The sequence below is a fragment of the Acipenser ruthenus genome, chromosome 4 (assembly GCF_902713425.1).
Source record: "Acipenser ruthenus chromosome 4, fAciRut3.2 maternal haplotype, whole genome shotgun sequence".
In the NCBI taxonomy this organism is placed as follows: Eukaryota; Metazoa; Chordata; class Actinopteri; order Acipenseriformes; family Acipenseridae; genus Acipenser; species Acipenser ruthenus.
In genome coordinates, this window is record NC_081192.1 from 28268942 (window position 1) to 28293941 (window position 25000).

Here is a 25000-nt window from a genome sequence, read left to right on the forward strand (position 1 = left end):
TCAATATGTATGGTAAACTGACTACTAAAAATATTTTATTTCCAGTAAGAGTGGTTTTAATATGTAATATAATTTAGCAGTTCCTGTGAAATAACCCCCATATTCCCACCAACAGTACTATACAGTATATCACTGACCACATCACCACTAATCTCTGAGCAGTGTTCTAATGAGACATCATGAGACAGGAACACAGGGTCTGAATTACATGGATTAGCATTACAGGCTTATTTTCAATTACCTCTTTCAGCTGCTCAAATCAGATTTTGTACACAGCCCTATCTTCTGACGGGGAAACGAATACAACCATAGATATCACAAACCACATTTAAGGAGGCAGTGTGGTCCAGTGGTTAAAGTCCAGGGCTTGTAACCAGAAGGTCACCGGTTCAAATCCCACCTCTGCCACTGACTGACACAGTGTGTGACCCTGAGCAAGTCACTTAACCATCCATCCTGTGGATGAGCTGTTAAATCAATGTCCTATTGTAAGTGACTCTGCATATAATCTCTGTAAAGCACTTTGTGATGGTGGTCAACTATGAAAGGTGCTATATAAAGATATTATATAATCTCACCATGGGCCAACCAATAGAATCCAACTGCCAATGTATTTAAAACAGTGCTCTGTGGATGATGTGCCAATAGATGCTTACTGCTGAGACAGCTTTCCAAAGATAGTCTGTTAAAAATAGTGCTGTAGTGAGAGTGTGCCAGAGAATCATTAACATCAGAGGTGCCAAGACCACTATTTGAAGACAGTATACTGCCAATCTTGTAAAAAAACAACACTGTGCTCATTATGTGCCAATGAATATTACATTTGCTGGGGTCACTATTGTACCTCAATGCCAGTGTACTAAAATAACTAGAGCATTGTGACTGAGACAATCACCTCAGTTCAGTACACGGCACATTCTCTTTAAATATAGAACAATATATGTGTGCTCATTGATCTTTATTGTTTATACACTCTATCATTATTTATGAACCATTGGCAATGTAGTAGAAACAACCTTAGGCTAGTACAGGAAGATGATATGTGGCCACCATGTGGCAGGCACCAGAGACAAACAAAGTGAAGATATGTAAGGAAGATCCTTTTCCCATTTCACATGCATTATTAGAAACAAAATGTCCACATAAAGTGTTAAAAAATGAAAGTGGAATAATGTTGGCAGTACTAAAATCGAGGAAGTATAAAGCTGTTGTGTGTGATACTGTATTATTATTATTTGTTTATTTAGCAGACGCCTTTATGCAAGGTAACTTACAGAGACTAGGGTGTGTGAACTATGCATCAGGAGGTTAAGTGACTTGCTCAGGATCACACAATGAGTCAGTGGCTGAGGTGGGATTTGAACTGGGGACCTCCTGGTTGTAAGCCCTTTTCTTTAACCACTGGACCACACAGCCTGTATGATGCTGTATTTGTATCAAAACAAACTGACATACCTTACTGTCAAATAGTCCATCAAAAATCTCCACTACATAAGTTCCAAACCCAAATACAGCTGACAGGCAATTGATCTAAGCTATGTACATTGTATACAGTACATATTCTGTAGACTTTCATCTTTTCCTGCCCCTACCTCAAGCCTTATGGGTTATCAGCTCCTCAAATGAAAACAAGTTAACTTCTATTTTCCACTAAACAGACTATACTAATAACCCAGACTATATTAGAGGACTTATCACTGCTCGTAATATCCAGCTGGGGTCACATTATAAATTGCATTGACTTTCTGATTAACAGTCACTATGGCCACCAAAGGCCATAGTTATTATCTGAAACAGTTGTTTTCACTTGCCTTATTACCCTGCATAACTTGACAGGTGATTACATTTCTACATTTATTGACTCATTCAGGTCTTAGATTCTGCATTTTTTTATGAGATACTGCCACTTTAAAAATGCATTTTGATAAATGCAACTGCCAGTCACAGGCAGTATGACTGCACATGGCTACAGTAAAACCAGATTCAACTGGCCCTGGTGCACTTTTGTCTTGGCTATTCCTATTATCTTGTGGAATGTGAAAACATCTCAGCATGTCAGTCTAAGTGTTTGAAAACAAATGGCGAGGAACATAACCAGAATTACAGACCAGCATAATAAACCAAACCGGCTTGCAATGTATGATCATTTCTAATAATAAATAATTGCTTAAACACCCATGTACTGTTGGTGAAGAGAAAAAAACAAACACAGTGTGAATTTGCATGCTTACCTTTGAAAGCCCTCCTACTTCCAAATAAAAACAGATAATGAACACGTTCCAGGCAACCCACAAAGCGGTCCAGACAGAGTACTAGAGAGAAGGAGAAAGAAGCAGAAACCCTTAAGGAAGAGCTAAGAGCATGGAGAGGATCGATACAAGTAAAAATAGCGTCAATAACTGCATCTCCATTGGGAAGCATTAAGCAGAGCGAGCGACATTATACACAGAGGATTAGGGAAGCCTACCCTCTCTTCAGCTCCCTTGCCTGCAGCAAATTACAAATCCATACCACGCCTGCCCCCAATATTGACTTGTAAAAATTAGATTTTATTTTCCCTAAAACATAAGCCAGCAAACTTGCTGTTTGAATTTGCTCTGCTTACCCAGACATTATTTTATTGCATTTATTCTGCCAATTATGAGGCAGTGTAAATTAACCAGGAACAAGCCTCATACAGAACCCTGATTTTGAGGGGTATAAGTTTGAGGAAAAAGTGTGTGTCAGGGTTAGGTTGTACATGGCAATAGATTTACCCATAGTAGTTTTGTTGTGTTGTTATTCTTTTTTTTCCAATGAGGCTGACCGCTCCTTCTCTGGGGAATCCGGTTGGCAGGTAACAGGACATTCAATACGTGTCAGTAATAAGGACATGAACAAGAAGGTTTAAAAACTACCACCATGCAGATATTCAATCATGCAGTTTTGATATGCAGGCACTTCTGTTTTACTGGTTACACCACACACCAGTGATAAATGAGAGTGGGATTTCAGGAGATTAAAATTAGACTTTTGAATATTCTCGCAGGGGAATCAGGGTTTTGTAAACCTCATTTTAAATAACTGTCCTTGTCCTTATATGGGACACTTTGTCCTGGATGTATAGAGACCCCTCCCCCCTCCCAATTCACCATGTACCATTTCACATGTCAGTATGTGTTCTAATTTATTGGTGTTCAGTGATAACTCATCGAGAAATTATGCCAAAAAGGTTCCTATGAGAAAGTGATGTGTATCCATAAATGAACAGTGCCACACACATAATTGGTCATCAACTGGAACTTCCCCTGATCAATACCATGTAAACAGGCTACATGAGTGGAAGAACATGAAATAAATTGATACAGTGGGGATTTCCTTGTATTATTTTACTAACAAGGCTAGCACTAGATCATAACTGAAGGATAAAGATACAGAAGATACAGAGACCATGGGAGAGGGAAGACCACAAGGTGAGAGACTCTAAAACAGAATGTTCCAACTACATTTTGTTATATCCAGAGTAGAAGAAATTATGGATTTGATGCCCAGAAATTTTAAAAGCAACTCATTTTTTCAACCCTTTATTTATATTGTCACCATATTGTAAAAAACAATGCTTGGTATGGATATTTTTTTTATTATTACTTTAAAGAGGGAGGGATATTTCTTGCTGTAGTACAAGAAAGAAGGGTTAACCATTGCTTTCTGAATTGCTTCTACAGTTCAGGTTAGCCAAGTTCACATCTTTATGACCTATCAGCTAACACTAATGCCAGTTCATACAGCATATGTCACCATCAGTCTGTTACCAATAGATTTATGTTTGAATGTCATTGGCATCAGCTGAACCTTACCTTGAAATCTGCCTGTGAAAGTGGAACTAACTGCAAACAAACTGAAGAAGATTGCTACGTTTTTTTGTTTTTTTTTAATTGAACAAGAGATACACCTGTGAAGTTCTTTTTTTTATTACAGACAGTTGACCAAGGACTCTGACTACCTGGTCAACCCTATGCAAATAGGCTTCACATCATACAGTACAATTGAATACAGTTACTTAAAAATTTGTCATTTTTCATTCCTGACAAAATATACCAGTTCTGATTTATGTGCAGGTTTCTGTGTTGCGAAAAAGACCTTGAAGTTTGCTGAGCAGAACTTTCTTTTCACTTAACTTACACTTCTTTAGCTTTTGGTGTCACGGAACCTGACAGCTTATATGCTATTCATGAACAGAGTGCACAGATAATTTACAGATTTTTTTTTTTCAAAATAAGAACCATATTGCCAAACTGTAGATGTAGCCAGGTGACTCCTTTTTTTGTGGGAGTTCACAAAAGCAGCATGGCTACATTTTTTTGAGTTTATCATTTGCATATCATTTTCCAATGATCCTTGATCCCAATGATAACGGCTTTGAACTCTATTTTCTCTACACCTTGGAAGGCCTGTGTATTCCGGCAATACTAAAAGCACAAGGGGAGCACCTAGGTGGATTTATAGAGTAAAGCAAGACTGTAAGAGTCTGAAAGACTAGATTTAACAAATTAAACTGGGGAAGTAATAAGAATGTGCCAGTATGAAGTGCTGACAGATGAGATTGCTTTGGCTGTATTGCTTCATATGACCTTGAGAGTTATACTATTGCAATGACACACAGATCTGACACTAGAGATATATATAAGGATATGTCAATGATTGCATGAAATTTGAAGATAACTATATGAAGAACAGTGTTAAATCCTGTTATATAAAAATACATTTTGGGATACTGTAAAAGTAACTAACTATTGTAAATATTGTTACTATAAACATAAGAACATAAGAAAGTTTACAAATGAGACGAGGCCATTCAGACCATCTTGCTCGTTTGGTTGTTAGTAGCTTATTGATGCTAGAATCTCATCAAGCAGCTTCTTGAAGGATCCCAGGGTGTCAGCTTCAACAACATTACTGGGGAGTTGGTTCCAGACCCTCACAATTCTCTGTGTAAAAAGTGCCTCCTATTTTCTGTTCTGAATGCCCCCTTGTTTCTTTCATCAGGTCGAAAAAGTCCCTTGGGTCGACATTGTCAATACCTTTTAGAATTCTGAATGCTTGAATCAGATCACAGCGTAGTCTTCTTTGTTCAAGACTGAATAGATTCAATTCTTTAAGCCTGTCTGCATATGACATGTCTTTTAAACCCAGAATAATTCTGGTCGCTCTTTGCACTCTTTCTAGAGCAGCAATATCCTTTTTGTGGCGAGGTGACCAGAATTGAACACAATATTCTAGATGAGGTCTTACTAATGCATTGTAAAGTTTTAACATTACTACCCTTGATTTAAATTCAACACTTTTCACTATATATCTGAGAATCTTGTTGGCCTTTTTTTTATAGCTTCCCCACATTGTCTAGATCAGGGCTTCTCAAACTCGGTCCTGGGGACCCCCCTGTGGCTGCTGGTTTTCATTCCAACCAAGCTCTCAATTACTTAACTAGACCCTTATTTGAACTGATAATTTGCTTAATTAGACCGTTTTGCTTGTTTTCAGCTCTTGAACAGTTGCATATATATATATATATATATATATATATATATATATATATATATATATATAGAGAGAGAGAGAGAGAGAGAGAGAGAGAGAGTGGCAGAGCTAGCACTCTGTTTGTAAATAAAGTCTGAATGTTGTTTGTGTTTTGGTGGTGGTTGGCAGGGACGGGGTTAATTCCTGTCCCCGCCAAAAACATGTGAGAATGTGGCTGTTCCCAAACAAGGTAATTGGTGTCAATTGGGAACAGCCACATACTATAAAAGAGAGCTTCGAGCTCCATTAGAGAGAGATCACTAGGGAGCTGGTTTATGGGTTATTTTCAAAGAAAGGTATTGTGTAAAGTTACACTTGTGTGTGAAAAGTGTTTGTGACTGGTAAATGGTTTAGCTGTCCAGTCTGATAGTCAGGGACTGTTTTAAAGTGCAGTTAGTCTCTATGTTTGAGCATGGCTTTTGTTTTGTTTATTTTTGTTTTGTAAAAATGAAAGTGCATGAAAATGCTTCACTGTGCAGTTCTTGTGTCTGGGTCTACACTTTAAAGGGCAAACGAGCCAAGTACAGAGAGGCTACGTTACAATATATATATTATTGGATCCAAAGAGTTGCCATGTTTTGTATCAATGCCAGTGCCAATCCCCACCCCCTTCCAAACAAACAATGAAGACACTTACCACCACAATGTATTTTGGCCTGTACTGAATGGTTCCAAACAGGCCCAAGATGACAATTATTATGTGAAGAAAGTTTCCTAGAATAGGAGCCCATTGGTAACCAAGGAAATCAAAAATCTGTCTCTCTAACGCTGCCAGCTAGAAAAGAAGAAACACAAGAGAAAGAGAGAGAGAGAGGGTTAATATCTGCCGTTTATGTCCATAGTCTGGCTTGTATTGTACCAGGAGAATACACAGTTTATGCAATGAGCTTTAGCTATGATACTGTCATCACAAACATGCTTTCTAAATTAGTTATTATGACAAGGCTCAACTAAAAATGTATTTATCTTGCCCCATTCCTAAACAAAAATCCTCTCCTGTCAAAATACTGCATTGTAGGATTAACATATTTTGTCATTTAATTAAGACTCTGGATTCAAAATGAAAAAAGCCCCAGTGAATGAATTGTCAACAGCCTACAGATATAGCACCAGAAAAAATATTATGATTGATGTTTGTTTCTCTTTGTAAAATCCTAAAATGGTCAGTGACTCTTTTGGTCTAGCATAGAAAGCATTGGTGACCGACATGGAAGAAAGAGTAGCTCTATAGTACCTTACAAAACATTGCAAAGTGAAGAAATGTATTGAAAGTTGAACTACTGAATGAGTGGGGGGCTGTTTACAGTACTGTCATATTCCCTCTTCACAACAGGAGGTGCAAGGTTCAAGCCCATTTGGCTCCTGGGCTTCTGAGAAGTTGGTGGTATTGGAGCCATTAATACAATTAGCTACAATTATTAACCTTATCTTTCTTCCAGTTCCCCTCAGGGACCTTGAACAGCCAGCCTCTCCCATTGTACGCTTCATATCTGCCTTGGACAACAGCTGCCATCAATTAGACACAGCAAGAAACCAAGAAAGCTGCAGCTCGAAGCAACATGGCCACCGGTGTCCCATTCATTCGCACATTGTATGACTTTTAATGGTTAATTTGTCATTATCTCCCCTAACAACATGCACTGCTGCTGTGGACCTCAGGAAATATCAGTGGAAAGAGCAAGAACAGATACATTGCTGGCCAGTGGGGGCAGCCCATGCAGAAAGCTGTAGCAGTTATGTGTTTGTTTAGTGACAAGAGGTTACTTAATAAACAGGCTTAACAAAGGATGATATGGTTATTTACTATTGTCGTGGACATGATTCTCACATGTGACTGGGCACAGTAGAATATAAACCATGAATGTTAGAGGCTATTTCATTCTCTAAATGTTTAAATGATTTTGTGAATCTTTGGAACCACAGAAAAATCATCTTCTGTATTAGAATGTTTTTTACAACATACTTTAAAATTAATACTGTATAAGACTATGGGGTAGGTGTACTAAGATGGGCCAGTAGCAGCGCAAACATACCGCAGTTTGTATTTTCGTTGCCCTATTTCCGCCTGTTTTTCACTGTTTCATTTATGCATGTTTAACTACTGGATAGTTTGTATTGCATGCATGTAACATACCAAATGAAAGGCCACACAATTCCCTTTCATATTATGTAAGCTGCAACAGGATCAGGCATACTATATGTGCTAGAGATGAGAATATATGCTATATATTGTAATCATAGATGGCTCAAAAACACTGCACCATTGAACTTCAATGTGAAATGAACATGTGGGAAAAAATGAAGCAGATTGGGTGAAAAACTATTGTTTTAGTAACACTTTTACCAACCAAGCATAATCACAACTTTCTTTTGAACAAAACCAAATATGAAACACTGAAGAGAACCATTTACAATTGTACATGCTCAGGCCATGTCCCATTACTTTCTGTGCCACTCTGTAAAGCAGTTCCTGTCTGTCACAAGACACAATGGATAAAACTCTCTCTCGCTCTCACACTGTGTGTCTCCAAGTCTCTCACTGAACTATGTATTGCTGAGATTCTAAGCTTTCCAACGATACCGCCCCTTTCAGTCTAGCTGTTAAAATGACGGCACAACCGACTCAAAATGAACTCTGTCACATGATGAGAGGCTTCCCTTCAGGCAACCGTAGTTCTGGCTAGGAGTAGCAGCATAAAGGAATATCCCCTAGAAAGTGTCCTTGAGGCATCAGATGATTCGAGGGCATTTGCCATTTACTCCCACCTTTCACTTCCAGAGCTCGGCAACTCTATGAAATCAACCCACTGTGACCCTAACCCAACCCGAACCTTAAGCAACCCCTGCCCTAAAACCTAACCTCAAACCCAATACCTAACTCTAAACCTAACCATTAAGAATCATCTGATGCCCTTGGACACTTTCTAGGGGATATTCATGTGTGCTGCACTAGGCGTACCTGAATACGTCATACGTCACTGAATATGTCATTGGAAAACCCAGAGTCTGTATTTTTAAACAAGCCATGAACCAGGTAGGTGGCTTTTACGGTGCCTCAGTAATATGCACTTAACCTTCGGTGCACCGTGCACAAAAATGAATGGGGCTACTGAGAGAAAATATGTTAATGAAGAGCCGCAATATATTAATTTAAATATGTGTTGTGTCTTCTTAGCGAGATCTCTCGTATTATACATTGTGAAAGCCATACGACAAATAATGTTTAAATAATAATCAAAATAACATTGTTTTTGTTAAATGTAAATGTCTTCTGTACAATACATTCTGTTCCGTCTTCTTTTTACCTATTTTAATACTGTATATATATAAATGAAAGGTAGTTTAATCCCATCCGAAGCTAAAGTGGGTCCCCCCACCTTCACCCCCAAATAAAAAATGTGTTTTTATCAAAAAGCTTTTCATAGTCATACAGGAGTAGACCCTCACTAAACCGGATATGACATTAGTATCGGGTTTAAAAAAAAAAAAATTAAAAATCGCACACACACACATATTTATAGTGCTCAATGTATTTTAAATGTATAAATCATTGCGCTGAAATAACACTAATGTGTTTTGGGTAGGCTACACGTTACATTATATACATTACGTTAAGGGCAGCAGTGTGGAGTAGTGGTCAGGGCTCTGGACTCTTGACCGGAGGGTCGTGGGTTCAATCCCAGGCGGGAGACACTGCTGCTGTACCCTTGAGCAAGGTACTTTACCTAGATTGCTCCAGTAAAAACCCAACTGTATAAATGGGTAATTGTATGTAAAAATAATGTGATATCTTGTAAGTCGCCCTGGATAAGGGCGTCTGCTAAGAAATAAATAATAATAATAATAATTATGAAAAAATATATAAATCTGTACAGTACGTCTATACAGTATACAGTACTGCAGTAAAATCAAAAGACCTAGCGCACTTTCTTTTTACTTTAGCCTGTAGGCTACCATTATGGCATCAAAAAATAAATCATGCTGCTGCATTGCACACATTGGTGTAATGTGAATAAAATATAATTTTAAATTGAAGCTAAATGATTTTAGCATTAGTTTTTTGTTTAATTATTATTATTATTATTATTATTATTATTATTATTATTATTATTATTATTATTAACTTGGCAGCCTAGACAATTAACACAAAATAGATGATGGTGCCGCATTGACAAGTTATGATACTTACAGGAGGACAGTCAGTTCTCATTAATACGAATTTCAAGGGACCAGCAACAAATTTTGCATTATACCACTAATTTGTATTATCATGAGTAGCCTACAAGCCAAATGTATACTGTCAGATTTATTTAAGTTAGTCAGGGGTGCAGTGCTAAATTGTGCACAATTACAAACCACCTGCACATTAATAGAATAGGTGTGTTTCCTATTCCTATACAGATGCTCAGAATGAGCTGGAGGGATTAGCGGCACATGTGTGCAGTCTATTACTCCCTGGTTTTTGGGAAAAATAAGTATTTCGCTGTTCGCAATATGCATTAAGCACAACTGGCAATGTACGAGAAAAGGCGGACTGAGAAATGCTAGCAACAGTTGTAACAAGCTTTCAAAAGTTCTTAAAAAAATGATGCAATTGTAAGTGTCACAACTGTCTGCATCTTTCGTACATCTCATTATAATATTTGAGAACCCTGATCACCACTCCCTTTTTGCGAATACATGCAGGAAAGCCCATAACTACATATACATCTGAGCTTGAACCACAAAGAAAAACTGCTGCCGCAAAGCATTTCCTAAAAAAGTCGCAAACAGCATTGCACCTGTTTAGTACATTTCACCCTAGACCTCCGACTCGTTTGCAACTGGTTTGCAACTATTACGACAACACTTACCTACCTATTTGGAAGGGACTTTGAATAAAGATTGAATATAAAAATAATTCTCACAGTAAACATGTATTATATAAACAATATCGATAAAATATTACCAAAAAGATGTATCTCCCACAGACTGTAGAAATTAAAAAATATGGATGCTGAATACTATCCTCTATCACTTCTGAACACACTCAGAAAAGCTATCTGGCCGTAATAAATTTGAAAGCTATTTGTTACAGTACCTACATGTTGAGTGCTGCAGTTTTCTTCTTTTTCACAGACTTTGTGATTGGGTATAAACAGCTAGAGAAACAGGATTATTATTTTTCGATTAGCATTCTCTGCTACCTAATGTACTATATACAACATCTACACATACTGCCATATCCTAGTTAAATTAATTTCTGTTCCCCTTTCCATTTGACCAGGTTTTCTGTAAATAATAAAAATACATTCAGTAGTACAGTTACACCTGCAACAAAGCTCATCCATGATGTATACTGTTGCTTGTAACACAGCACTCCAGGCCACTAGATGTAGGTGTAACATTCAATACATTATGAGGTGACTGCTGAACCAGTGATGTTCCATCTGAGCTATTTACTGTTGCCTTCCATGATATAGAGCTAACGCAAATGAAGCAACACGTGAAAGCCACTGGTTCTAGGGCAGTGTTTGAACTTTAAACGACATCCCTATCAAGACACATGTACCGTACCTGGTGAGAAATAAAAAAACACAGAAGGCTTGGTTACTTTGAATTACACTCTTGTGAGACCAAAGGTGAACTGCGGAATGTAGAACTTTTAGTTGGATTTACAAAATCACTATTAAAGGAAAAGTCTAAAGGAATCCACAATCAATGCACAGTATTGTCTTGTGTTGTCCGGTGGAACCTAGTAATCACAAAAATCCCTATATATATATATATATATATATATATATATATATATATATATATATATATATATATATATATATATATAGTGCCTTGCAAAAGTATTCAGACCCCTGACCAATTCTCTCATATTACTGAATTACAAATGAATACTTATGCATGCAAGATATTTCAGTTTTTTATTTTTCTTAAAAATATTTCCCAACATAAAACCCATGTCACCTTACAATAATTGATTTTGAGTTTCAGTGTTTTAAAATAAAATATCAAACAGAATGAAATTTCAATGTACCATTTGTAATTTAGTAATATGAGATAATTGGTCAAGGGTCTGAATACTTTTGCAAGGCACTGTATATATATATTATATATATATATATATATATATATATATATATATATATATATATATATATATATATATATATATATATACACACTTTTTTTTTTTTTAAAGGCCATCTTGTGTTTCTGTGTTAGCAGAAAGCAGCACATCTGTGGTAAGCTTGCATCCAAGGCTGACATCCCTGGTGCATTTTCATTCATTTTATGTTTTTGTTCCCTGTCGTTATGCACCTGGTTTCCTCTAGGCCAGGCAATCAGCCTGTGTGACACAGAACGCAGATGCCACAATAACTACCAGTGCCTGTGCAAGCCATGCACAGAAACAGCCATGTGCTGTCTTAGTAAGTCTATTATTATAAACCTTCAAAAATCCAAAACAACCCAGTGTTGCTTTCAGGTTTCTCATTTTAGATTGCAGTACTTTTGTTGGAACTATAATTTTTCACTCTCTATAACCTATAATGCACATTAAAACACACCAAAGCCATACTGTTCTGCACAGTCAGACAGTATCAATTCCTGTGAAACACAAACAAGCAACTCTGAATCAGAGCAAGAAAAGAGCTGGAAGGAAAAGACTTGAGGTCTTACATTATCATAAGCACTGCTGAAGGACAGTCTGTTTACATCCATAATTCATTTGATGTTTATTTATTACTGTTTCATCAAAGATTAGTCATCTTAATATTAAAACTCATACAGATTTTAGCCTGCAAAAAACAACTTGACCACCTCCAATTGATGAGAGGCTTGTCAATTGAGTCATCACTCCCTGGAAGAAGCAGAGCTCTTAATTCATGATGACCTACATTAGCAATGACCTGCAGCCATCCACACTTACATGGAATCTATTGACTGCTCAACTCGAACTTGCTTTTTGCCTTAGACCAATCAAATATAATTGCTGTTGATGTGGTGCTGACATTTTTATGTGGGATTGTGAACAGGCTGGCTGGCGGTGATGTCAGGCCAGGAATTACACATTTTACTCTGCATGTGAAGTGATTGTGCAATCCCTGTGCCTAAATATAAATATACATTTTAAATCACCCATGCACCAATACATACACCAACAATAACACACTACATACAACATACAACGTAAAACACAAAACACAAAATACGCACAGGGGAGGGGCACCCTTCCACAGAGATAAATAAGAAAATCTGGATTTTTTGCAGGACAATGCTAGATACAGGGCAACACATGAAACATGTAACAAATTGGACACTAAAAATGCATTAAATAGAAGTAAATACAACATGTATCTTGCACAAAGATTCTGGTCTTCAAACAGAAGAAGATGGGACAGCAGGTGCCTATGGAGGAGGCAATGTTCTGGCAGCTCGTGTCTTTTTCAGCTCGTGTTGAAAGATAGCTGCCAGAAGTGATCAGCATAATCTTAATCTGGCATTGTCTACAAGCAAGTTGAAATGGTGAGGCTGATAAACTGTGATTGTAACAAAGAATGTATGAGTACATATAGTAATTCAGTTGACGTAACACCCACCACCTAAATTATTGTACGTAATCCAATATGTTAATTTAACATTATTCAGCAGGTTTAATTCGACTTTATGAAGCGAAATTAGTAATGCAAATGTTTTGGCCATAGCTGTAGAGATATATATATAGGAGGTGTGGTCCAGTGGTTAAAGAAAAGGGCTTGTAACCAGGAGGTCCCCGGTTCAAATCTGACTTATTGTGTGACCCTGTGCAAGTCACTTAGCCTCCTTGTACTCCGCCTTTTGGTTGAGACATTGTTGTAAGTGACTCTGCAGCTGATGCATTGTTCACACACCCTAGTCTCTGTAAACTGCCTTGGATACAGGCGTCTGCTAAATAAAGAAATAATATTGTATTTGAAAAGATTAGAATGTAGCTATCAGAAACAAATTGAGAGAACATCGTTGGTCCTGAAATAGGTGTTACCCCCAGAGAATGAAAAAAATCACAGCATGATCACTTTATCCTCCTATTTGAAATTCATTGGATTATTATCTTTTTACTTCCAGATAACATAAGGATAATAAAATATCCAAGGCTTCTCAATAAACCAAATAAACCAATGTATTGCATTCTACAGCAGGTGCAAGGGGATTTGAGGAATACAGCTTTAATCCAAAACAGTAAAATGGTACAACAATAGTTTTCCACTGTATACCTCAACTCCAGTCCATTTTTGAGCCAGGTTTTATTTTTCACAAATGTCTTCTACGCATAAATGTATCAATGTGTCCATCCTGAAAAGTGTATGCATCCTCTTAGTATCACACCATGTTAAATTAAATCTTAAAAAAGGACATGGATTTCTAATTAAAAAGTTATCTCAACCAATACCCTACATGCACTGTTGAAATTCCTAGTACCGCCAACAGGACTTAAATTGTAAGAAGCAGAAGGAGCCTACAAATTATGACCCTTCTCAAGGTAATTCCCATTGGTAACAACATCCTTTATCTTCATCTCTCAGCTCCAGTCTCCAGAATGAAAAATGAACAACAGAGCAAGCAAGAGCCAAAAAAGCAGCTTATTGCAGCATTCCGCTGTCAAGAATTACTGGCACATATACCCATACCAGAGTATGCATACACTTGTGCTATTTTGTAAGGCTAGTTTGTTCTGCTGGTAAATTGAACAGAAAATGCAGACATTATTAACAGCATGCAGGGCTGAGTTATGATATTTAGGATAGGCCGCAAAGCAAATCTAATAATACAAAATGCTTTTTTTTATGCACACATTCCTGTATTTTTGTATTTTGTTTTCAATTTCACTGTAAGGTCCATTAGTTTTTAAGACATACAACTATATTTACCAAGCTTGTTCAAACTCATTGCTAATGACACCACCCACTAACACTAATTGGCTGCACTTTCACATGCATTATGGCATCCTGTTGTCTGTTGACAGCTGAAAAGTTTAGGTACCACTGCATTAATGTGTTCTTTGTACAATTTATATTATGTAAAAAGATAAAGCTGTACAGCTGGCCTATACAGACCAGTGGTAAAATTGCTGCTGCATTGTACACATTACTGTACAATGTGAAAATAATAAAAGATTATTTTAAAGTGAAACTAAATCATTTTTGTGCATTTTTTTTTTATCATAGCCTACTTAGTACACAATTAACACAAAATAGGGAGAGCCCTGCCACTGGTTCGTGGAGTGTATGTGTGCCTTTATGAAAGCAGCTGTGACGCGCAACAGGAGACGCGTTGCTAAGCAACCAGTTGAGCAGTGGGCTAGCCCAGCTCTGAGCTGATCGGGAAGTCCAGATTGGCTGGCGGGCGCTGTGCGAAAGCCCCTTTGTTTACATCCAAGAGGAGAGTGTGCGCTCTGCAGGAAAACTACTATGGAACCCTGTGAAGGCTGCTCAGCCAGGAGCGTCACAACGACCCGGAGTCGCAGGGACTTCGGGAGCAACAGCAAAAGGTTAGTTTAGGGGATGTTGGTAGCTTTAGTTAAACACTGTTGGTAATTATGATAATAAGGATATCATTTTAGTTTCTGTGAGTAGTATAATTGTTAAACATGATGATTATCTAGTTGAGGTGTTTCTGTCACAACTATCAATAACAATTTGATTAGTGTAGAAAATGTAAAAAGCACAGAAAAAGGCACACAGAACATGGATGTCTGCAACATGACCCTATCCAGAATACAAGCACATAAGTATGCTTGCAAACCACCACAGGAAGGAAGTGTAGTTATACAGTATTTACTGGGTATTACACAATGTTTATGTTTAGTGTAAACATTTCGAGGATTATAGTTTGAGAAAACAAGGGCAAAGATGTACTAAATGTGGCATCAATACTACATTGCATTTTCCATATGTATTTTGGCTTCTAATTGGGTCCTTAGGGCTGCAATACAGTATGTTTGTAACAGTGATGCACACAATTTATTAATTTGTTTTTATAATGTAAGCACTTGTACCAGTGGATCCTCATTTCCCATTCACCAGTAATTAATTAGAGCCATTATCTGCTTTACACATCCTAGCCATGTGTAACTTCTTGCTAGGCAGCCATGAGTAAATTCTTGCTAGCCAACAGAAAAACATAAGTCTGAAATCAAGTTCTAAGTGTTTTCTAACCCCCAAGTTTCTTTTGTACTTTAGTAAGACTACATGGCCCATATCTCATAGCTGGCTACACCACAACTCTGTCAAAAGGTTGGCTTCAATGGGACTCCACATTTCTTGGCATAATCATTAAAGCCCTTTTAAACAGCATGTGTGCATATGAATACCTAAATGTATGTGACAGCCTAAACGAAGTATTTCAACAACCTATATACAGTGAGTGCCACATTTCCCAAGGTCCTTCACTCATGGGAAGCTTGAGAGCCAGTTAATACATTTTTAATGTGACTGCACACATCACTAAGTTTAGCAGCTGGTAAATCTGAATAAGTCCTACATCCCTCAGGGGTCCTCTGTTCATTTGTGAAATATCAAGAAGTGCTCAGTGTCAAAAATGACTCGTTTGCCATCATTCGGTAAAGTGCCTTTGAAAGAAAAAAGTTTTCAGAAACAAAATCACAAGTGAGGGCATCTGCCCAGCTTCTGAAAGGGTACTTTACCACACAGCAAAGACTTGTAACACCTCTCAGTAGAATAGCTCTCCTGTTGAGATACTCAACCTGCTGTACTTCAATAGCACAACAACAACAACAATAACAAGAGGAGAAAAAGAATAAATGCTTTTCTGTGAAAGATCCTTGGCATGTCTTCTGCCATTAGCCAACTTAACAGGAATGAACTACACATGGCTAAGGCAAGACTTACGTAAGGAATAAACTACGATAAGTGTTAAATCTGTGAAAATAATTAACTGTTTCTAGTGCCGTTTACCAACTCAACACTGAGTTGTTTAATAGATACTTGTTCAATAATGAGATTCAATTGACTGCTCATTTGGTAATTTGTTTTGTTACACTTGGGAGTGTTGTCATGACTTCCTCTGATTTTGAGTTTGAAATCCCACTTACACAAACAAAAGCGTCTGTTGTAACTGAAGATAATAGTGAGGCCTATGTTTTCGATGTTGAACATGAAAGTGGCATTAGAAAAATAAAACTGCAAAAAACAAAGGAATGTGAATCAGGAATGGAAAAGTTATTGATCGTTTTGTCGAACCTAAAACAGATGAAGAACTAAATATCATTGCTAGCAATTGGTTTTTGAGATGTACTCAGTCTAAGTGGGATGTAAGCTTGTTTGAACAATGGTTAAATGAAAGAAATGCAAAAGCTATATGAAATGGGAAATGCTAAACTGAAATCTCAAGCCCTTTTCCAAGTTTGAAATGTGTAATCCTATAATTAACTAGTGCTTAAAATGATTAGTGCGTAATGAAATGGTATTTGCTTTTCTGGTGAACTGTTCTGACTGTGGTTTCGTTGACGAATCAACAGTTTTCTGTGGATTCGTAACACAAACTGTGGACTCGTTAATCAACAATATCCCCTTCTCTTCAAAGCCACGCAGCCACTTTTAGTTAGAAGAGTCATAGAATTAATCAATCAAAAGATCAAAGGGTGACGTCACAGAAATGTTTTAATGTAACATGAAATCTCATTTACTGAATACATCCTAATAATGGGTGAATTGCAATGAACTAAAATTAGCATACTAACTGGGGATGTACAGAGGACAGTTCTAATAATAGACTGCACGATAGTATCTATTGCAACAAATCTCGTGGTTCCAGATAGACTGCAGGCTAGGTTTTAAGATGTTCTCGATTGCAATAAACATAATTTATCAGTCTTCTGTCCCCTAGAGGATTGTAAAACAAGGTATTAAGTTAGTCCAGTGATTCTTTTGACGACGAGCTGTACTTATTACTCATATGAACAGAACCTTTTTTATGTATATTTTCAGCGTATTAAACAAAGCGGTTACTTTTTAAATTAATAAAGCATTGAGTTACTATAATTCTGACATGTAAATAAAAAATACAATTACATTTATTTAGATACCGGTACTTAGCACTGCAATTGGTACTAAGATAGTACAGAGCTTTACTAGCTACTACTCAGCTTAGTACAGAACTAAGCACTAAATTCTGAAGTTTGTTGCAATTGACCAAATGTGACTGTTTTTTTTAAAAAAGAAGTGTTCCAAGGTCACATAGATACAGAGAGTTATTGCATTTTTAATGTAACATGTTGCCCTTACAAAAAGTTTACAACAGTAAATCCGCAGGGTGATTTGGAAGTTTTCCCATGCTTTTCCTATTGGTTATACTTTCATCATAGTTCCACATGGTTTGCCATGTTTTCGTTTTTTTTTTTTTTTTTTAACATGCTTTCACTGCTTTATTAAACTTTACTATATGTTTACTGTGGTAAACTTTAATAAGGTTATGTGAAAGGATAGGGTCACTGGCAAGGCCGGTTACCGGCAGGGACAGAGAGCTGCAGTTAAAGCACTGAAACACATTTTTATTAAACAAAAATAAAAGGATTAAACAAACAAAAACAACAATACAAACAAAAAGAAACTACCACCCAAGCAAACCGCTATCTCAGTGCGATTGCTGAGAGCACCGTCTGCTACTCCCTTCTTTTCTCCTAAACTACCTCCAACAAACATACATAACATATATACCATGTGGCTGGGACTGGGATCAATTATTGAATTGAGACCCAGCCACATTCCACACATGTATTTGGCAGGGATGGGTTTAATTAAACCCATCCCTGCCAAACTTAAATTACAAAATACACAAAACACTATTTACATGTGCAGGGCTTCCACACTGTTAAAGGGTCCTCACCCCATTGCTATAAAACATATAGAAAATGTTCACCCTATTAAAAGACGCTATACACAAAGGATGTGAAATTAGTGCTAGAAGTATGTGTAAATGCTTAATTAAAACTCACCAGCCTTTTTCACCAGCCTTTTTCTCCATTCAATATAGATCTATAATGCGTCAGTTGTAGAAATATGTTGTGCAATGGAGAAAGAGGCTGCTAAGTTTTAATTAAGCATTAACATCTACTTTTAGCACTAATTTCACATACTTTCTGTATAGTGTTCTGAGATTTCTTATTTGTAATCCATTAAAGACAGGTGCCATCTGCTTGAAACATGAGCCTCTTGTGTGTTTCGGCAAGTGCTTTTTTTTGTTTTTTTGACACAGACAATTTAACTACAGCAGTTCAGGCTTTCTCAGCTTCAGGAAGAACGGAGGGAAATGTTTGTCTGGTCTGCTTTGAAATTACCAAAATAAAGGTATGCCATGGTATTCTGAACCAACACTAAGTTTCTTGTTGAATGTTATGCCAAAGCCATGGTACAGCCTCAAACTGTAGTCAAATGCAAATCTAGATGTATCAGTATTGTGGAAAAGTAAATAACTATAACCTACATCTACTGTATGTACAGTAAATGTAAAAATGCAACATAGTATGACTTACATGGGCACATTACTCAAAGACTGAAGCAACATTCAATAAGTGGTCCTCTATATAAATGTAAAACTCTAAATGGTAACATGCATACTGAGGCACCAACCCACACACCGACAGTCCAGTACAGCCTCCATACCTAGCACCTAAGACCCATTACCTAAAGCACTGTTGTATGAAAAATAAACAGTATAAGAAAGGTGCCATGTAATGGGTATAGACATGCAATAGGACAAGGACAGCTACAATTGTCATTGGTAGAATGGTAATCACAATGGTACAGTATGAACCTACCACTACATATTGGTAATCCAATGAAAAACCATGAAAAACCATCATACCAGTAACCGTAGTTCTATTTTACCAGCATGACTGTGTACATTATAACCTGGTTTGAAAGACCCTGATTAGCACAAGACTTAGTGATACTCAGAGTCTGTCCAAGATTACTGGGTCTCTGAATCCTGTTCTTAATGCATTATGCTGCAATTGACTTCAGGGTAATTTGCTGGCATTTTAATGGCAATGCAATTATGTATACTAATATATTTATTTTAAAACTGCTAATTCCATCTGGGGAGAGAATACACTGTTTAGTCTTTTGCTACCTTCAGATGTGCAGTTTCCAAGTACATTGCTCCCTTGTTATTTCTCAATTCAATAATTCCCAATTCTAGTTATTCAGTTATTCAATATAACTGGAAATAAAGGGTTCAGAAAAAACCTTTCTGACACATTTGGTAGAGATATAGGATGGTTTTGTAGCACACATCCTGAAGTGTTTTTTTAATTTGACACTAAATGCTTCTGTACTGTTGATAGTGTGTTGTGCAACCACAGAATTTTATCATCACCAAATAGTAGCAACACATAGTGACCACTGTTGACAACATATTAAATAGCATATAATTCCAATGCATGATGGTTCTACAAAATAGCAAACAAGGTTAGCTTGGCAGCTACATATAATGCTAGAAACAGATGCTACAGTGATGGAATAACTGTTTACAACATTGTCTTTAATCGCCACTTTCAGATCAACAAAAGCATTATATTCAAGCAGGCCTCAAGCCTAGCTCTTCCTCGTGGGGCATATTTGGAATACCAGTAACTGAAAACACAGATGTTTCAGTAAGACTAGTAAAAGAAGTGATGATTGAAGAAAGAAAACACTTCATAAATTTTTATTTCAAGGTCAAAATCTGTCTGGAGGCCAGGGTTCAAATCTAGATCGAGATAAATTGGGTTCTCACAACTCAGGAGGTTCAGGTCAAGATTGAGATGTGCTCCCAGAGCTACAAGAGAAAGTTTGCATGGCACCTGTTCTTAACTGACACTGGCACAGGCTATACTGTTCTTCAGTTTTCCTAACCAATAAATAATAATTCCTCTGGAGTTACAGGAGACATGCCAACAATTACAGTAACATAGGAAGCAGTGCAGTGAAGTAAAAATCCCTTGTATCCATTCCCAACCAAGGCAACCATCTCTTGGTCCAGGATAAATTAACTATGCTTTTTCAGCTAATAACATGTAACCCTCACTGACAAGAAACGGTCATACTGCAAAGCACAGTTGAGCGTCTCGTTTCTGTATTGAACTTCAATCCCAATCCAGGTGTGAACTCAAAAACTCAAAACCTTTTGATGCATAGGATCATCACACCACTGCTCAAAGACACGGTTTCTACATTACAGAGCCCCACGTGTGAAAATTCATCATAACATTCTAAATATGCACACTGAACAATGAGGGACTACAGTGTAATAGAGAGTTCAGTGCAATTGGTTCAGTGCAGAGCTATTTCTAACAGAAACAATTTCTTTCAGGCCTATAAAAGATTTAATAGTAAAAATTCAAGTTAATTCAATAGAGTATACATTTTTGTCATATGTCCATTGAAACTGATTTCATTTAAGACAACCAGCGTTTGTGTTCCTGTTACCAGTTCATGTAAAAGGCACAATTCATGAAATTTCAATTTATCATGGAATTAGTTTAAAAAAAAAAAAAAAAAAAAAGTAGATGTGCAGATTTATATAAATACATTACAAAAAATGGACATTGAAAACAAAAAATGGACAAAAATAAAAAATAATATCTGAAATTGAAAACTTGTTCCCAAATACTGCTAATATTGTATGACCAAAACATTTTGCCCGTGTCTAGTAAATTGTGCTTGACAGAACTAAAATACCAATGAATAAGGGAGTTATTGAAATGAAAAGAAATGCACTGACTACATAGTAATATTTTCAACATTCATTATTAAGTCAGAAGCCTGATAAAAATGAACCTGTTATCAGCTAATGCAGAAAGCTTTGTCTCCAGCTGAAGCTGCTTAGGACACTATCTCTAGGGTAACAGTTATCTAGAGACCATGACCTTTAACTATGGAGTAAAGAGGGCCTCTCAAACGGCAGAGGCTCAAATTAAACAACATGAAGAATTGCCAGGAAAAGAGTGAGAGCCTTTTTCTGCATCTGAAGATTTTTTTTGCAATGCTCATATTTTTGCGGTACACTTACTGTAGGCTCTATAACCCATGGCTATTCTAATACTCTTAGGCCATGCTCACACTACATAACCGATCTCGAGAACCATACTCGAAAATGTTCGAATTAATGCAGCTTAAAGCGCCCACAACGAAGAACCGTTTCATGTTAAGGCTGGCTTAATGCATACAAACACTTTCTTATAATTTAGCTTGTGTTTTTGATACAAGTTAGAAGAAACAATTGAGGCAACCTTGGCCCCCATCGGTTTTTTATAGTTATGCCTATTTGCTTTGTGTTGCCCCAATGGTTTCTTGAAACTTGGCTTGTGTTTTTAATATCTCCACTTTAAATGGCTGGGCACTTTTCATAACTTGTTTCAGATACACACACACACACGAGATACACATATCTCTATATAAGTAAGGCTTGACATTTTCAGGTTTTATTTTTGATAATGTGACGTCCCTTTAAACTAATTTTGAACTGATTCTGTTTCTTAATTAAACTCAGAAAAAGTAATTACAAAACAATGCAACTTGTTTTTATTTCATATCTTGAATGAGCCTCAATCTGTTTTGCCTTATTTTTATTTCAAACAAAACTGACAGATTACATTAATTGCTTATCCCCAGTCTTACTTTTAACTCTCATTTCATTCTTGCAGTCACCTAATTTATCATTGTGCTTTTGTTATTTTTTCCCACAAGTTGGTCTTGAGTCTGGTTCTCAAGTACGGTATTAAACGCTCTGTAGTGTAGATTCTAACTGTATTGAGCACTTTTAAGCCGATTTCAAAGCAACTAATACAGTTTAAATGCATAGTGTGCACATGGCCTTAAAAGTATTGAGCGCAATGAAGCAGCTTACATGAGAAAGGTATTGATTTCTGCATTTAGCATAGCAGCTTCTACAGTATCTGTGTTGGTCTCAGAAATAAATGTAATGATTCTGTTGAAAAGAAACAAATCCTTTAATGTGTGCCCAGCAGCAATTATTTTCATAAAATGTATGCATTGCAGAGACAGTGGCTGGGTTTACATGCACATGAAAATCGACTTTACAGTCATGACTGTGTGACGTTGTCACGTGAATACATCGTGAAACAGCAAAAGAACGTCCTTTTGGCAGCGTGACTTTAAGGGCAGGGTCAATCGCTTTCCACGATAAAAAAATAGCTGTAAAAAGCCATGTAAACCGGAGCAGTCAAGATCCAGTTCTTCTGACTTAATCTCACATAATCTCCACACCCCAACACACACACACACACACACACACACACACACACACACACACGTACATTTATGGACTACTTTAACACTAGAACTGCCGCGGTTATACTCATACCTACAACCGCCGATGGCAGTCATTATCACGGTACATTTTAAACATCATCAATATTAAAATGAAAGACTATCGGATACAACAAAAAGTTTTATTCAAGCACATCATATCAAACAGCTGCACAGCCGAAATGCTGTATTTAAATGAACAATTAAACATAAAAGGGATTATTTTCTAATTTACCACATATAAAGCACTACTTGAAAAAATGAAAAACTATAATAAAATAAACATTTCAAAAGAAACTAGTGTGTAAACAGGTTTATGTACATATAAAGCTGTAAAAACAAAAGTATTTTATAATCTAAAACGAAAGTAACATATGATTGCTCTTGCTTGTGTGTGTGTATATATATATACTATATATATATATACACATATACATATATATATATAATATTGTAGGTTATATTCAAAATAAAAACATGTATTGTAAAAGGCAGTTCTAGTGTTAATGAAATTTAACTTTTAGATGTTCAAACATACACACACACACACATATAAATTCTAAGTAGTAAAACTTGTACTTAGTAGAAATTATATTTTATATAATGTTGTGTATGTGTGTGTGTGGGTGTGGGTGTTGTGTGTGGGGTTGTGTGTGTATTGGAGAGGTAACCAGACAAGTAGCTAACGCACGGTGTAATTCAGAATGTGCACGACAACAAGTGAATTAATTTCTCTTGTTAAATGTTTTTATCTTCATGGCAACGCATGAAGCTCTCCTCGCGATATTCAGAGTCGTTCGTTTCCTACTTAGTAAGCAGACATGGGCATTTAAATATCCCCTCCCCTAAATGACTATGAATTGAGTAATCTGCATTGGTACGGATGATTTTTTTTCCTAAATCAGAACTGCATAGCAACGCATTTCCTGAAAAGTACAACAAACACATCGTGAGGAAAACTGTCATGACTTGTGCATGTAAACGCCGCCAGTGATAAAGCAGACACACTGTTCTGACTGGTCAGGCAAGAAACCTCAGTGGATCTCAGCTGAAATATCCTCATTGAGGGGAAGAAAGAAAGACGGACCCTGAAGCAATCTTTATCTTGTCGCATTTTCTTTGCTCCCACCCTCTTACTGTAGCTCTACACAATGTTCTCAGGGTGTTTCAGTCTGTCATCGATACACATTTCTGGCTAAGAAACCTGTATTAATAGCCAAAGTCCCATCACAGACTATAGACTCTGAGATATGAAACTCAAATGAAAATAAGAAGATGCTTTTTCATCCTTACCTAGTTGTTATGATAGGCAGGGATTGCTTCAAGGTCCTACTAACTACAACGGAGACAGAAATAAAGATGATGAAAAATATCATTATCATTCAAGTCAGCTTTCTTAAAGCAAATACAAAATCCCTGCCATGGGATGTTGAACTGTAGAATATGGTCTGTAAACCTGTATGTACTGTACACCTGACTACACTAAATGTTAGATCCCATCCACATTTCAAAATACATACACACTTATACAGATTCTTAAATTATAAACTCTGTGTATTTATATAGTGTTGAGCTATTAAAAAATATATTTCAAGACACTGTCCATAGCAGAAACAAGCCACAGTATACAGCATAAACTCAAATATATGTAAAACTCAAAAGTGAGACAAACATACTTATGCATAATGTCACAAAGACAACTTGGTGATGTCAGACCAGGAAATGATGGATACACAACAGGCAGTACTGCGGGGTATGAAGCGCTGGTGCGCTTGTTTATTACAAAACAAAAGGTTTGAACAAAACAGAACAATGATACAAAACTAAATAAACAGACCGTAAATTTAAACAAGTAATATGCTGGTTTATAGGCAGCACAAGTAGCAATTGTTTTTATTCTTACTTTTTATAGATCTCTCTCTTACATTCCTCCTCTGAACAACCAACCCCAGTATACTGCGGTCGAGGGATTAACTGGCCATCAATTACCTAGTTTATCCCTCAACCACCTTCTACACGGGTTTTCTCATCTGTGTGGCCAACAGCCAATTTGTCAATAATTCATTAGCTGCCGACCACACTTTCTCACTAAGATATAGTCTGGCAGAGGCGAGAAGCAAACACACATAAAACAGTACATTTAA

The 25000-nt window shown here is 36.8% G+C and overlaps 1 protein-coding gene across 3 annotated transcripts in view; it reads right to left on the reverse strand.

Annotated features, from left to right (window-relative positions):
* Window positions 1–25000, reverse strand: part of LOC117399764 (sodium/potassium-transporting ATPase subunit beta-1-interacting protein 3) — a 154449-nt gene that overhangs the window by 84085 nt on the left and 45364 nt on the right. For all 3 annotated transcript variants that reach the window (XM_059022266.1, XM_059022265.1, XM_059022267.1), the window contains exons 2-3: window positions 6194–6331; window positions 2232–2312 (exon numbers count right to left, since the gene is read on the reverse strand). In XM_059022266.1, coding sequence (XP_058878249.1) covers window positions 2232–2312; window positions 6194–6331 — 219 coding nt within the window. The remainder of the gene's footprint in view (window positions 1–2231; window positions 2313–6193; window positions 6332–25000) is intronic.